At 40.7% G+C, this 13053-nt stretch overlaps 1 protein-coding gene across 1 annotated transcript in view; it reads right to left on the bottom strand.

Moving 5' to 3' along the window:
• The window catches only part of KCNH7 (potassium voltage-gated channel subfamily H member 7), a 353071-nt gene that overhangs the window by 55480 nt on the left and 284538 nt on the right, over positions 1-13053 (bottom strand). Inside the window, exons 7-8 of the mRNA XM_075001165.1 lie at positions 11279-11704; positions 752-1151 (exon numbers count right to left, since the gene is read on the bottom strand). Of these exons, the coding sequence (XP_074857266.1) occupies positions 752-1151; positions 11279-11704 (826 nt within the window). The remainder of the gene's footprint in view (positions 1-751; positions 1152-11278; positions 11705-13053) is intronic.

Raw genomic sequence — 13053 nt, 5'->3', positions numbered from 1 at the left:
GTGACTGGTAGCCTCACCTAGTGTTATGCTGGCCCCAGTGTCACCAGAGTTAGTCCAGCCCCAGTGACAGGCCAAACTACTGTCCCTGCCTCTCATCTGGTGCTGGTCCAGTCCCAGGACTGTCAGAGTTGGGCAAGCAGCCTCCCCGAGCATCAGCTTCTTCCACCTTGAAGGCCCCCCGCACTGGGCTGTTGGCCCCAGCAGCTTCCTCAGTCCTCTGTCCCTCCTCACTCCCCTCACCAGAAGGAGGGGTGCAGTGAATAACAGGGACATTTGGGGCTGGAGGATGGACTGGAGGAGATGATGGGGCTCTCAGGAAAGTGGGGGCACTGTGGCCCAGTTATCTGGCAGTAGGTTGGTGGCAGCACCAGGGAAAGCAATGTTTTCTCTGGCCTATTATACCTGCTGCCTATGGTCATGTGTTTTTCCATTTATAAAGAAAATATATACATAAAATTGGAGATGCATGTCTCCTAGAACTGGAAGGGACCCCAGGAAGTCATCTAGTCCAGCCCCCTGCCCTCTTGGCAGGGCCAAGCACCATCCTTAACATCTATTTGCTCCCATCCCTAAAGGGCCTCTTCAAGGATTGAGCTCACAATACTGGCTTTAGCAGGCCAATGCTCAAACCACTGAGCTATCCCTTCCCCACTCTAGCTGCCTTCTCCATGTTTTATAATTTAACAAATGTAAATCTAGTGCATCAATTGTTCAAATACTGAATTAAAAATAAAAAGAAAGCCATACTTACATCCAATTAACATGACACAAATGGAAAAGATTTTTTCTGAATTGGTGTTAGGAGATACATTCCCAAATCCTACGCTTGTCAGACTGCTGAAGGTAAAATAAAGTGCTGTAACATATTTGTCCTTGATAGAGGGTCCAGAGCTTTGATCACTCACATTGTAGGGTTTTCCTAATTGTTCTCCTAGAGAATCCAACCAGCCGATTTTTTTAATCAAGTAAGGCCTTTCTACATTCCCAATGGCATACCAAATGCAAGCAAGCCAGTGTGCAATTAGTGCAAATATGCACATAAGCAGCATCAGAACTGCAGCACCATATTCTGAATATCTGTCCAACTTCCGTGCAACCCTCACCAAACGCAGCAGCCTAGCTGTCTTCAGAAGACCGATTAATGTTGTTGTCTGTGAAAATAAGACACAGACTTTAGAAACTACATTTCGTTGCTGGTAAACATACTCCAAAATGACAAACAAACAACCCAGACTGAAGTGGGAAAAGAAAAACCATCATTTATTACAAAACAAAAAAGTTACAACAAACTATTTTAATTTAATGTTAATTTTATTTCCCCTCAAAGCCTCTGACAGGTTAAACCTCTCTAGTCTCTCCCACCCTTAGAGCCTGACTGGTGCCAAACAATAGAATTTGCCAGACCACAGGAGATCAATATTGTCTAGCACATTACCAACAGTTCTACTGCTTGCTGGGCTCTCAGAAAACATTTAGGGGTAAATTACAGCTAAATAACGGCACAGAACATGAAGAGCTGTAAACAAACTTTATGGGACCATGGGAAACTTGGTCTCACCCATGAGAAGTGTATCAGAGAGGTAGCCATGTTAGTCTGTAGCTTCAAGAACAACAAGTCTTGTGGCACCTTATAGACTAACAGATGTTTTGGAGCGTAAGCTTTTGTGGGCATCTGATGAAGCGGGTCTTTGCCCACGAAAGCTTATGCTCCAAAACATCTGTTAGTCAAAAAGGTGCCACAAGACTTCTTGTTGTTCCATGAGAAGTGGTAATTCCACTAACTAAAATCATGACGCATTACAGATGTTGCTGGATGAGAGAGTTCCGGATTAGAGAGGTTCAACCTGTACTTAATTATAATGTGAAATATACTAAGAAATATATATGGGCTGTCTGATATATTTTGTTACGTTATAACATCTTTAACCATTATCATCTTGTCTAGACTCTCTTACTTCTGAGCACTGTCCCTTATCTATTTTTCTGTCTCCATGAGGTGGCAAAATATCTAAAAGCTGCATGCCACCACTGGTGTGTGGCATGTGAAATCTAGCTCCACCTTTGCACAGGAGAAATGCAGCAAGTTTCAATGCAGCCTTAGTCCAGAGGGTGAGATTTGCCCCTCACTCTACAATTACCCAGCATTCTATAGTTGACATTTACCCTCTCCTATCAACTACTGTGTCATTTTATATCCTCATTGTTAGTGCCCAGTAAAATAAATAATCAAGAACACTACAAAAACTAACTAAAGAATTTGAAATAAACAGAGAACTTAGTAACAAATATTTTGGCTGTCCTTTAAGTTTGGGCATGTAATATTAAAGCACAGTAGATGTCAGGACAAAGTTTTCTGTCTACATCTATAAGATATAACATTTAACAACACAAAAGTTCTCTTAGCTTTACTAAAGGTTCTGGCGGGAATTCTCTGCACATTAAAATTTTCTTTCGCTAAGTACTAAACTACTTATTAATGTTTTATTAGACCGCGCTATACTTTTGTGCATTTCAGAATGAGATCACAACAATGTGGTCAACCCTGAGATGAAAAATGTGTGCTGAATGTGCAACATTTGGACAACGACAGGTTAGCCCATTTGTAACAAATCTGCCACTCTCATATTACAACATCACATTGTGATTATTGAGTTTTGTAATAACAGCTGAATTAAGCTACTGCTATGTGATGGTAATGCTAAAAATTATAAAGCTGACAGCTGAATAAAAGTCCATTGTTGGTGTAAACAAATCAGTGCCAACTGTTTAATGACATCATATATTTTAGGCTTATTCCTGGATTAAATACATGTGTAATTATTGTGCAGTCTTTTATTCGTGAAGGATAATTAAAGGACAATTGAGCTAGAAAACAATGATGCAACAAACAAAGGAAAAACAATGTATGAATGACTGTTTTCTGATTACAGGATTGGAAGGAAGGTAGTGTAGGGTAATTAGTTTTTGCATAAGATTCAGTTGACAGAGAAAATTTCAGAGCCAGTCTCTCAGTTGCATTATGATGGCTGAGGCTGAACTGAGAGTAGTTTGAACATTCTGAGTTCACTAAGACCCAGGAATGCCCATTTTGGTTGGATGTATCCCTAGAGATTTCATTACATGATATTAGTCTTTAATGAAAGATTTATCTCTAAATTCTGGAGATTCCAGGCTAATCGTGGAGGACTGGCAACCCTATTAAGGCCCCAGATCCTGTGAAGAGCTAGGCAAGTGCTTAACTTTGCATATACTGAGTTTATGTAACAACATGTGTAAATCTTTGCGAGATCAGGAACCAACGACTGAGGACTCTGTCCTGTCCCACTTACACACATGAGCAATCCTTAGGCAAACAGGATAATTGATTTCAACAAAATTATTTGATGTGCAATGCTGACTTTACTGCAGACAAGTGACTGTTATTTTATTGTCACGGAAAAGCAAAAGGTAGAGTGTCATAGTCCACATTCCACTTGCCCCATGACAAAAGAACCTGGAGCCAGAGTGATATCTGGTACAGCATTCTTCCACCACCATTCCTATCAGTCTAATAGCTAGAGCATGTAGTAGCACTGTGGAGGCTGCTGCTCTCCTTGAACAGCTTGTTACCTGATTCTTAAAATCTGTCATGGCTGTGCAAATTGAATTGGGCCACAGCCTGGTCCCATGAGAGAAAGCCTTTGCCAGATGACCACTTAATTTTTATTTGGCAGCTCTTTAGGGTTCACTGTGGATCAGCCTAATACAGTTAAACATCATATCCACGACTATTGAGGTTACAGATTTGGATTAGCTACAGCTTGATCCATAGCCCATTGAAGTCAGCAGCCCTTAATAGGCAACGCCATTTCTCTCAGTTATTCTGCTTCAGGAAAGGAAATTTGCATTTTGATTACAAATAAAAGGAATCCATCAGCAATGAAAGAACACTTTGCTGTTGACAGTGAGCTAGGCTGAGCTAAGACGGATTCATTTTTTTAGTCTATAAATCTAGCACGGTCTTTACAGTCCATTGACCAACTGAATCAAAAAATAAGTGCCCTTTTAAAATGAGATAGTCCTGAATCCTCTTACTATGGTCAGGACTTGGATGGGGAAAGAATTTATGTAGGTGATATTCAAGTACTTTATGTAGTTACCTAATAGTGGTACTGACTCTGCTCTCACCCAATAAAATATACAAAGAGAACACTATTTAAAAATGAAAAGAAATTCAAACCAGTGGCTATTTCAAATAAAGAAAAATGCATATTTTTAAAAGCACAGATAGGTACTAGAAAATATCACATCTATTACAAGACACCCATAGAAATCATTGTTTAATCTAGTGCATTAATATATTGAAAGCCAGAGATTTTCTTAAATGAATGAACAATAACACTTCATTCTCCCTGTGCCGTCACTTCACCTTCATATAAGGTAGGTTTGTTTAGAACTTTAATGGGCATATTCCAAACACACTACCTAAATGAAATGGTTGTACTCCATACTTACAAATATTCTCTTACACTTATGAATATCTTTTCATTATCAAAGGTCTGCACAAAGATCATCTATATACAAAAGATGGTAAGACCCCACTTATTTCCTGGAGTACTCCTGACATGGTTTGGATAATTACATTGCTTCCTGACCCAGAAGGCTATAAAGTTAAAACTTTACTGTAAAAACATATAATGGCTCAATTCTAAAAAACCACAATCAGAACATTTAAGTAATAACTCACAAGCCACCTCTGTATGGTTCAGCCTACAACAAGGGCTTGTGTGAGTTCACCCACAAGTTGTCAATGCAGATTGTTAGGAAGGACTATCAGAACTGCTCATAAGAAGCTTGAGAAAGATTAAAAAATTCTACATACCATCAATTTAAAAAAAATCCTGCTAATCACATTAGTTCACAGTTAGTTTATATTCTGGGAGTAAATCTAATTAAATCCTTATCCATTTGTTATGAACTTTCCTCAAGTCCAAATATTGCCTCCTTCGTCAGTATTGAGTGTAGTTTAGATCCTCAGTTTCTCTGATGGTGAACTGATTTCGGGCATGAAACTGTTTTGTTGGAAACCAACTGATCGTGGAATGACTAGAAACAGGAAGGTCTATTAATCTGTCTGATTGAAGAAGTGTCATTTGTACAGTATTATGGGTATTCAATTGTTTGGATGACTTAACAGGGATTAACTAATTATATGCACACGTGAACACAGCTGTGGCTACACTAGCCCCCTCCTTTCAGAAGGGGCATGGTAATGATTCACTTTGGCAGATGCTAATGGGGGACATCCATGAACATGCAACACCTCATTAGCATAATGGTGGCTGCATGCATTTTGAAAGTGCTGCTTTTGAAATGCATGCTGCCCATGAAGACAGGGGCCTTTTGAAAGGAACCCCTGGACTTTGAAAGCCTCTTCTTCCCAAAACTAAATGGGAGGAAGGGGCTTTCCAAATCAGGGGGTCATTTCAAAAGGCCCGTGTCTACATGGGCAGCATGCGTTTCAAAAGCAGCACTTTAGAAATGTGCGTGGCTGCCATTATGCTAACGAGGTGCTGCATATTCATGGTAGCGCCTTATTAGCATCTGCTGAAGTGGCTCATTACCATGCCCCTTCCAAAAAGAGAAGGCTAGTGTAGCCACGGCCATAGTGTTCATTCTGAGCTGCCAGCCATCAGAACTACAAACTTTTTACTGTTAGTCAAATCCCTATTCTTCCTTTGGTGGTGTTATTGTCCTCAAAATATTAACACATATCTTTATCATGTCAGCTTCTATGTGTCTGTTTTTAGAACTATACAAGCCAGGATGTGTGCATGTAGCTCAAACTGATCCTGTCAAATGTTCCTTACACTGCTAATCTACACTGTATTTCATTTGTCACCACATTTCGTAGCTTCTTGGTGTTTGCCCTTTTCTCTGTGGTTGCTCAGTTTGCTTATTAGATTAACCTCTTGTGAAGACTCGGTCAAAGTTGAAAACCTTTCTGCTGTAATGTGTCATCACTGTTCTTCCCACCAACATCTTCAGTAACGAATGACTAATATTCATTCACAACAGGGCATTTGTTCTCAATCCGAAGTCCCTGGACCTTTGCTTAGTTTAGAGCCACAGAGAGCTAACTGGGCAGGCAGTACTAGATCTTTTCCTTTGAACTTGATAGATTTAAAGGCAGCTAAGAGTACATTAAAGACTTTCCTGAGATTGCTTATGCATGTGACTGATTGTTGAACTTCCCATCATAGTGTTATGTGTTCATGAATAGGTGGAGAGGTGGCCTTTAGGACTGCAAATGCAAGAGGAGAGGATTCATACACAATGACACAGTCCATGATACGAACTCTTTAAAATGTGATTTGCAAATCAAGTGCTAATGTGGAAAGTGAGCACTATATATACTATTATCCTTTTTGTTGGTGATTGGGGCTTAGTTTAGTCTCTTAGATCCTACCCCTAGTGCTGCACATGTTGTTTCATCGTGACATTTGCCAAAATGTAAAGTGGATATGTTACAGCATGTGCATTGTGGGACTTGGCTAATTGACAGCTTAGAATATAAGTGTTCAATTCATATGTCTTCATGTTAGCCACAAAGTCATCCCTTTTTCTGACTTCTTGTTACCAGCTGAAAATGGTCCATTCAATTTTGCATTTCTTGACTGTTCCTGCCCACCCAATACAGGGGCTGAACATGCCTTTTACAGTATCACTGGTCAGTATTGCTATTATTTGTACAAACAACAATAGGACAAGGTCTTATTTCCTTCTGTATCTTTCAGGGCCAGGTTTTCCCTCTCTGCTCAATGCAGCAAAACTCTTAAGTTCATAACATTAAGCACGGGAGCCCTCCTGTTGAAGTGATTAAGGCACAAACTTACATCATCGGCTGAACTGGGGCCTATATGATAAAGAAAAGTTTCCTTATCAACAGGTCCCTCTGATCTCCTCTTTCCCTGCATCTGGGACCCAAAGTGGGAAGAAAGTATAAAGTGGTTAGGGTTTTTTTTAAATTCCTATTTCATTTTCAGGCCAGATATCATGGCTGATGATGAACCCATGGTAAATGTGCATGCAAATGGTCTATTTCTGTGCATTTAGTTATGCAACTGCATGTATCTTTTGCTGAAAATCTAGGCCAGATTCTAGCAACAAGATTAAAAATAAAGCTATTAGAGTAACAGAAGGCAAAAACGATAGCGTATACCTTCCCCTAACCTCCCAAAGTTTCACGGATGTCACATAACAGTCAAAACACGCAGAAAAGGGAATGTCATACAAATGACTATAATAGTATTGTGTTAAAAACCTATTTAAACAGAGAAGAGTTATTTTACGTTATCTTAGTACCTTATTTTGGAAATGGGAAGGTTAACTGCTCTTACACTCTTAGTTTATTGTATTGACAAACTAAGGCAAAACAGAACTATTCAAGTAATGCTTCACGTGGCATTTTGATTATCTCCTGCCCTTTCTAGGCACAGTTGGATACTTAGGTTTGCTAAAGGTGGGTGAGCACACATGATGCTCGCTTTAGAACTGATGTTGGCTAATAAAAAGGACGTCCAGGCACAAATGTTAGCAGGGGATCTTATCTGAAGAACCCTGTGGTAATGAAAAAAGTCTTTTCAGGGCAAAAGCACCCCCTATGACTTAAAGTGACCGGCACTTCTTTGTAATGGTTTTACATTCACTTGCTCTCACTGGGCTATTGAAAAGGGATCACCTCAGAAATATTACACTCAGGAATATAGGAAACCAAACAAGAATAAAAGTGAAGTTCAGACTTTCACCCAGCAACTTTAGACAGTCACTGATATAGCCAATGCTATAAATGAGAGATAGGAGTGTACTGAAACAATATGCTGTACTGGCCAATAAATCCATAGACTGGTTCTTCCCCAGACAAAGCTAAATAGATTCTATCTTTAGCAGAAGCATTTAAGTATGAGAGATGGGCAAACTTAATAATGAATTTCCTTTCTACAACATACCAACAAGCCATATATGGTCCAATATTTTCTGCTCAACTTGGTGCCATTTGGGAAATAAGCTACCAGAATATTCTCTCTCACTGTTCTGACAAATTACTTAGCTATCCAGAGCATTTCTATAGTGACAGGCAGTACAGTATCTAGCACCCTACACCCTTTCCTGCCATATATATCCAAGGGCACCATTTTGAGAGGGCGGGGGTGGAGGAGGACAGCAGTCATGCATACCTGGATGCTGTTGCTCTTCTTCCCATTCCTCTGACAGTCAGGGAATGAGGGCTTGTGGCAGTACATGGCTTGCGTGAATCACTCCTCTCCCTCACTGGCCAGGAGTGAGAGGCATACATGCAAGCTGTGAACTTTCCCCTAGCTCCCTGATGGTCAGAAGAAGAGGAAGAAGAGTGAGCAGTGAAGTGGTTTTCACAGCTGCTGTGTCCCTGCCCTCTCAAAATGGCACCTTTGCACACATCTGTTGGAGGGGAGAACTATGACATGCTGGGTCACATCTGAAGAGCATTTGGAGTCTTTTCATTAATCATGGTGGGCTTTGGATCAGGCCACATAAGAATGGTGCCTTCCTGGCTTTTTTCTCCATTCCCTGACTGCATTTTCTCCTCACATTATAGTGCTTCTGTAGATAATTTCCAGAGGGGGAAAGATGGAAGAGCAGTGAGAGAAGCAACCTCATCACATGCTCTCTGCAGTTTCCTCCCTAGATTTGTTCTCGTCTTCTCAATACACTGTAAGAACAAACCCTTCCAAGTTAACAGCAGCACAACACGGCAGTGCTATGAGTGCTCCATCCTTTTCTTCTCAAGTGCCAATTACGAGCTGGTACTTGATTCAGAAGAAATACAGAAGACTGATCACTGGCAAATGTGACAAATACAAGGAGAAGAAGATATGACTATTACTGTATCTAACTCTGCATTCTGGTCTTCTTTTGAAGGGAAAACCTCTTAGTGAGGGAACAGTTCACATTTTCCTTATCCCTTCAAGTTGACATCTCTTTTTATTGCTTTCCTTCAACAGGACTTTATTTCCACTAATTTTTATTCCCAGCACACATCTGTAGACTCCACAGTTTTAGAGACCTGTTTGGATTCAAAATTGGTATCCACATCCATACCTGCAAAAATGGTCGTGGACATCTGCATCCAGAGACCTGCACACGTAAAGCAGATATCCACAAACGTGTAGGGTTCTCGATACAAAATTTGTATCCGTAGCCTCAAAAATGAGATTCAGCTATCAGCATTGCCATCTGTGGATCTCTACAGATATAAAGCAGATATCTGTGGATTTGCAGGGCTCTACCCATTTTCTGTTTTGTGAGTGTCAGAAACCATTGAAATCAATGTGGATCTTTCTATCAACTTCAGTGGGAAACAAAGGGATTCCCCCTTCCATGCCCTCTAACCATATCATGATGGTACTGGTCCACCAAAAAGGAGGGAAAATTGAGAGGAAGGAGGATGGATGGCCTTCTCATATATAATATAAGATCAAGAATAAGAGAAATCACAAGTTACATTTCCCTCTTCCTGAATTTTTGTAAAACTAAATTATAACCAGTCTCTGAGGTGCAAGTGGCTATTGAAACATGGATGCTGTTTGTTCTCTACACACCCTTAAAAACTTCTTTGCTTGAATTTCTAAGACTAGCCCTCTGAGCATAGCCATCTTGTTCTCAGAATTCAGTTCAGTCTGTCAGAGAAGCTACACTGATTGTGCTTCCTCCTGAAGAATTGATCCGTCTGCCTTTTGGTTATTGCTTTTCTTTAATACAAAGTTACTTAGATGGAATAGGTGCTTTTGCCCTTTATATAAGCACACAAAACAGTCTCCACATTATGACACTGATAACTGGTGACATAAGTCAATTTCATGCTAAGATTGATGCTAAATTGATAATGTTCACCTTTCTGTTCTCCCATAGCAGCATATATACATTATTCACAACACTTTCAGTTTCCTTATGTCACAATGTGCAAAATTGCATTGAGGGAAAAAGTGGATTTATTGTGTCCTTTTTGAAACCTAAAGACGAAATTTTGCTGGGTTTGTTGCAGCTATTTCTTTTCAACTGCTCTAATTCCACCTATCCCCAAAAGCATTTTCTACTTGTCAGTCCAGCCTTCATCACAAAGTAAGTTATGACTTTGCCCTTTTTTATATTAAATAAAACACGTTCAAAGGGAGCAGAACTAGGTCAGATATCCACAAAATGCAAGTGTGTTACACACATATGAACAGTTGTCAAATGCATATATTTGAAAACTGGTACAGGTCTAGTTTATACTTGTTTTATCTAAGCCATACATGACACATTTAAGTTTTGTATCAGTGCATAGATATTAAATCCAAATACCATGTGCCAAAGCCCCAGCTGGTATAAAATCAAACCAGCTCAAGAGAAGCTGACAGAGCTGTGTTAGGGCTTGTCTATACTTCCCAGAAGATTGATGCATTGGCGGTCAATCTTATGGAGTTTGATTTTGAGAATCTAGTGAAGATGCGGCAAAACCAACCTCTCTGGGGTCGGCCATTGACTCCTGTACTACACACTATTGTGTGGAGTAAGGGATAGTGATGTGAGACTTTAGAGGCTCAGACTTCACAACAGAAGTTAGTTGATTCTGGTATGTCAATCCTAGCTATGTAAAAGCCATAGCTAGAACTGCATATCTGAAATTGATTTATTTCCCTAGCATAGACTTACCCTTAATTTATACCAGCTGTGGATCTGGCTCAGGTTATTTTAGCAAGGATTTGAACTTCTAAAATTATTTAAAGGAAAAAAAAACCAAACAAACTTAGAAATAGATTTGGTTTAATCTTTCCAGATTGACAGCCCTGATGAGAGATTCCCTCAATCTATCCACAGAACAGATTAACCATGTGTGTGAGCGAAAGACAGGAAGAGAGAAGTACCTTTAGAACACCAAAATTATTCTGCGACTCTGCATGTATGCTATGTTTATGCTTTTATTTGTAAAGAAGTTTGCATCACAGAATTTGAAAATGAAAAAACAAAAACAAAAACAAAAACATGATTTGGATCATGCAGCCTGTTTTTCTGCCAGTGAAGGCTCATCCCCTATCATTTTACTGGTGTTTCATCCAGTTATATTTTAAATCCCAGTTGGAGGGGCTTTTACCACTTTCCTTGGGAGTTTACTCAACAGCCCAATTGAGCTTGCTGTCAGGGAAATCTTGTGTGTGTGGATACAGCAGTTTATCAAAATCAATACTTGGGAAGAAAAGGCTACTTTTTTATTTTGGCTTACCTCATCAGAGCCAGATCCAAAAATCAGCAGGTCAAAAGGTATTGCAGCAACCATGTCAATTAGGAACCAGCCTTTGAAGTAGTGAATTGCTATTTTTGCTGGGTCACTTACCACTTCTTCATTCTGGTTTACATATGTTGTTCTGAAGTTTATTAGAATGTCAATGATAAACATAATATCCACAATTAAGTCTACCACATTCAGTGGGCTGCAAGAATATCCACACAATCGTCTCTTCTGTTCCTCGCTATCATTCAGAAGGAAGGCCGCAGAATAAGGGGTGAATATGGCAGTATATATCACCAGCAACAAGATGAGCCAGTCCCAGACTGCTTTGAAAGGACTGTAGTGCAATATAGTAAACTTGTTGATGCGAGGTGTCTGGAGTTTATATTCCGGCAGAACATCTGCTCCTAAGGATAGGACCTAGAACAAGAAACATACCGTATAAAAATTAACAATTCATGATACTAGAATCTGTACATGTTTTAAAAATGTAGCAAATACAAGCTGCGTCTACACGTGCACGCTACTTCGAAGTAGCGGCACCAACTTCGAAATAGCGCCCGTCACGTCTACACGCGTTGGGCGCTATTTCGAAGTTAACTTCGATGTTAGGCGGCGAGACGTCGAAGTCGCTAACCTCATGAGGAGATAGGAATAGTGCCCTACTTCGACGTTCAACGTCGAAGTAGGGACCGTGTAGACGATCCGCGTCCCGCAACGTCGAAATTGCTGGGTCCTCCATGGCGGCCATCAGCTGGGGGGTTGAGAGATGCTCTCTCTCCAGCCCCTGCGGGGCTCTATGGTCACCGTGGGCAGCAGCCCTTAGCCCAGGGCTTCTGGCTGCTTCCGCGGCAGCTGGGGATCTATGCTGCAGGCACAGGGTCTGCAACCAGTTGTCAGCTCTGTGGATCTTGTGTTGTTTAGTGCAACTGTGTCTGGGAGGGGCCCTTTAAGGGAGCGGCTGGCTGTTGAGTCTGCCCTGTGACCCTGTCTGCAGCTGTGCCTGGCATCCCTATTTCGATGTGTGCTACTTTGACGTGTAGACGTTCCCTCGCTGCGCCTATTTCGATGTTGGGCTGAGCAACGTCGAAGTTGAACATCGACGTTGCCGGCCCTGGAGGACATGTAGACGTTATTCATCGAAATAGACTATTTCGATGTCGCAACATCGAAATAAGCTATTTCGATGTTGGCTGCACGTGTAGACGTAGCCATAGTGAAACATTTAAACTACATTTTGTTGTTTAGACCTGGGGATTAAGCCCTAATGACACAGTCCTTATGCAGTCAAAATCTTCATCTAGTTCCTCTCTATTGCTAAGTATTAGATATAACATTTTGGAAATTAGATCATAAAACATAAATATGGTCAGGTTGAGCCAGAACAGTGGTCTGGCTGGCTCCAGTGTCCTGTCTTCCAAAAGTGGCCAATGCTAGGTGCTTGAGAGGGAACAAACAGAACAGGAAACTTTCAAGAGATCAGTCTCCTATTGCCTGGTTTAAGCATCTGGCAACCAGAGGGTAGGGAACCTTCAGAGTATGGTTTTCCATCCTAACAGCCACTGATGGGCCTATCCTCTATGAATGTATCTAGTGTTTTTTGAAGCTGCTTATAGTTTTGGCCTTCACCACATCATCTGGCAAAGATTCCACAAGCAGACTGTACACTGAGTGAAGAAATAGTTCCTTTTGTTTTAAACCTGCTGCCTGTTAATCTCATTTGGTGGTTCCTAGTCCTCAATGTTTAGCCCTTTGCCCAAGTCACTTAT

Source organism: Carettochelys insculpta, chromosome 8 (genome assembly GCF_033958435.1).
Source record: "Carettochelys insculpta isolate YL-2023 chromosome 8, ASM3395843v1, whole genome shotgun sequence".
In the NCBI taxonomy this organism is placed as follows: Eukaryota; Metazoa; Chordata; order Testudines; family Carettochelyidae; genus Carettochelys; species Carettochelys insculpta.
The sequence above is the reverse complement of the archived record's forward strand: the minus strand, read 5'-3'. Positions and strand labels throughout refer to the sequence as shown.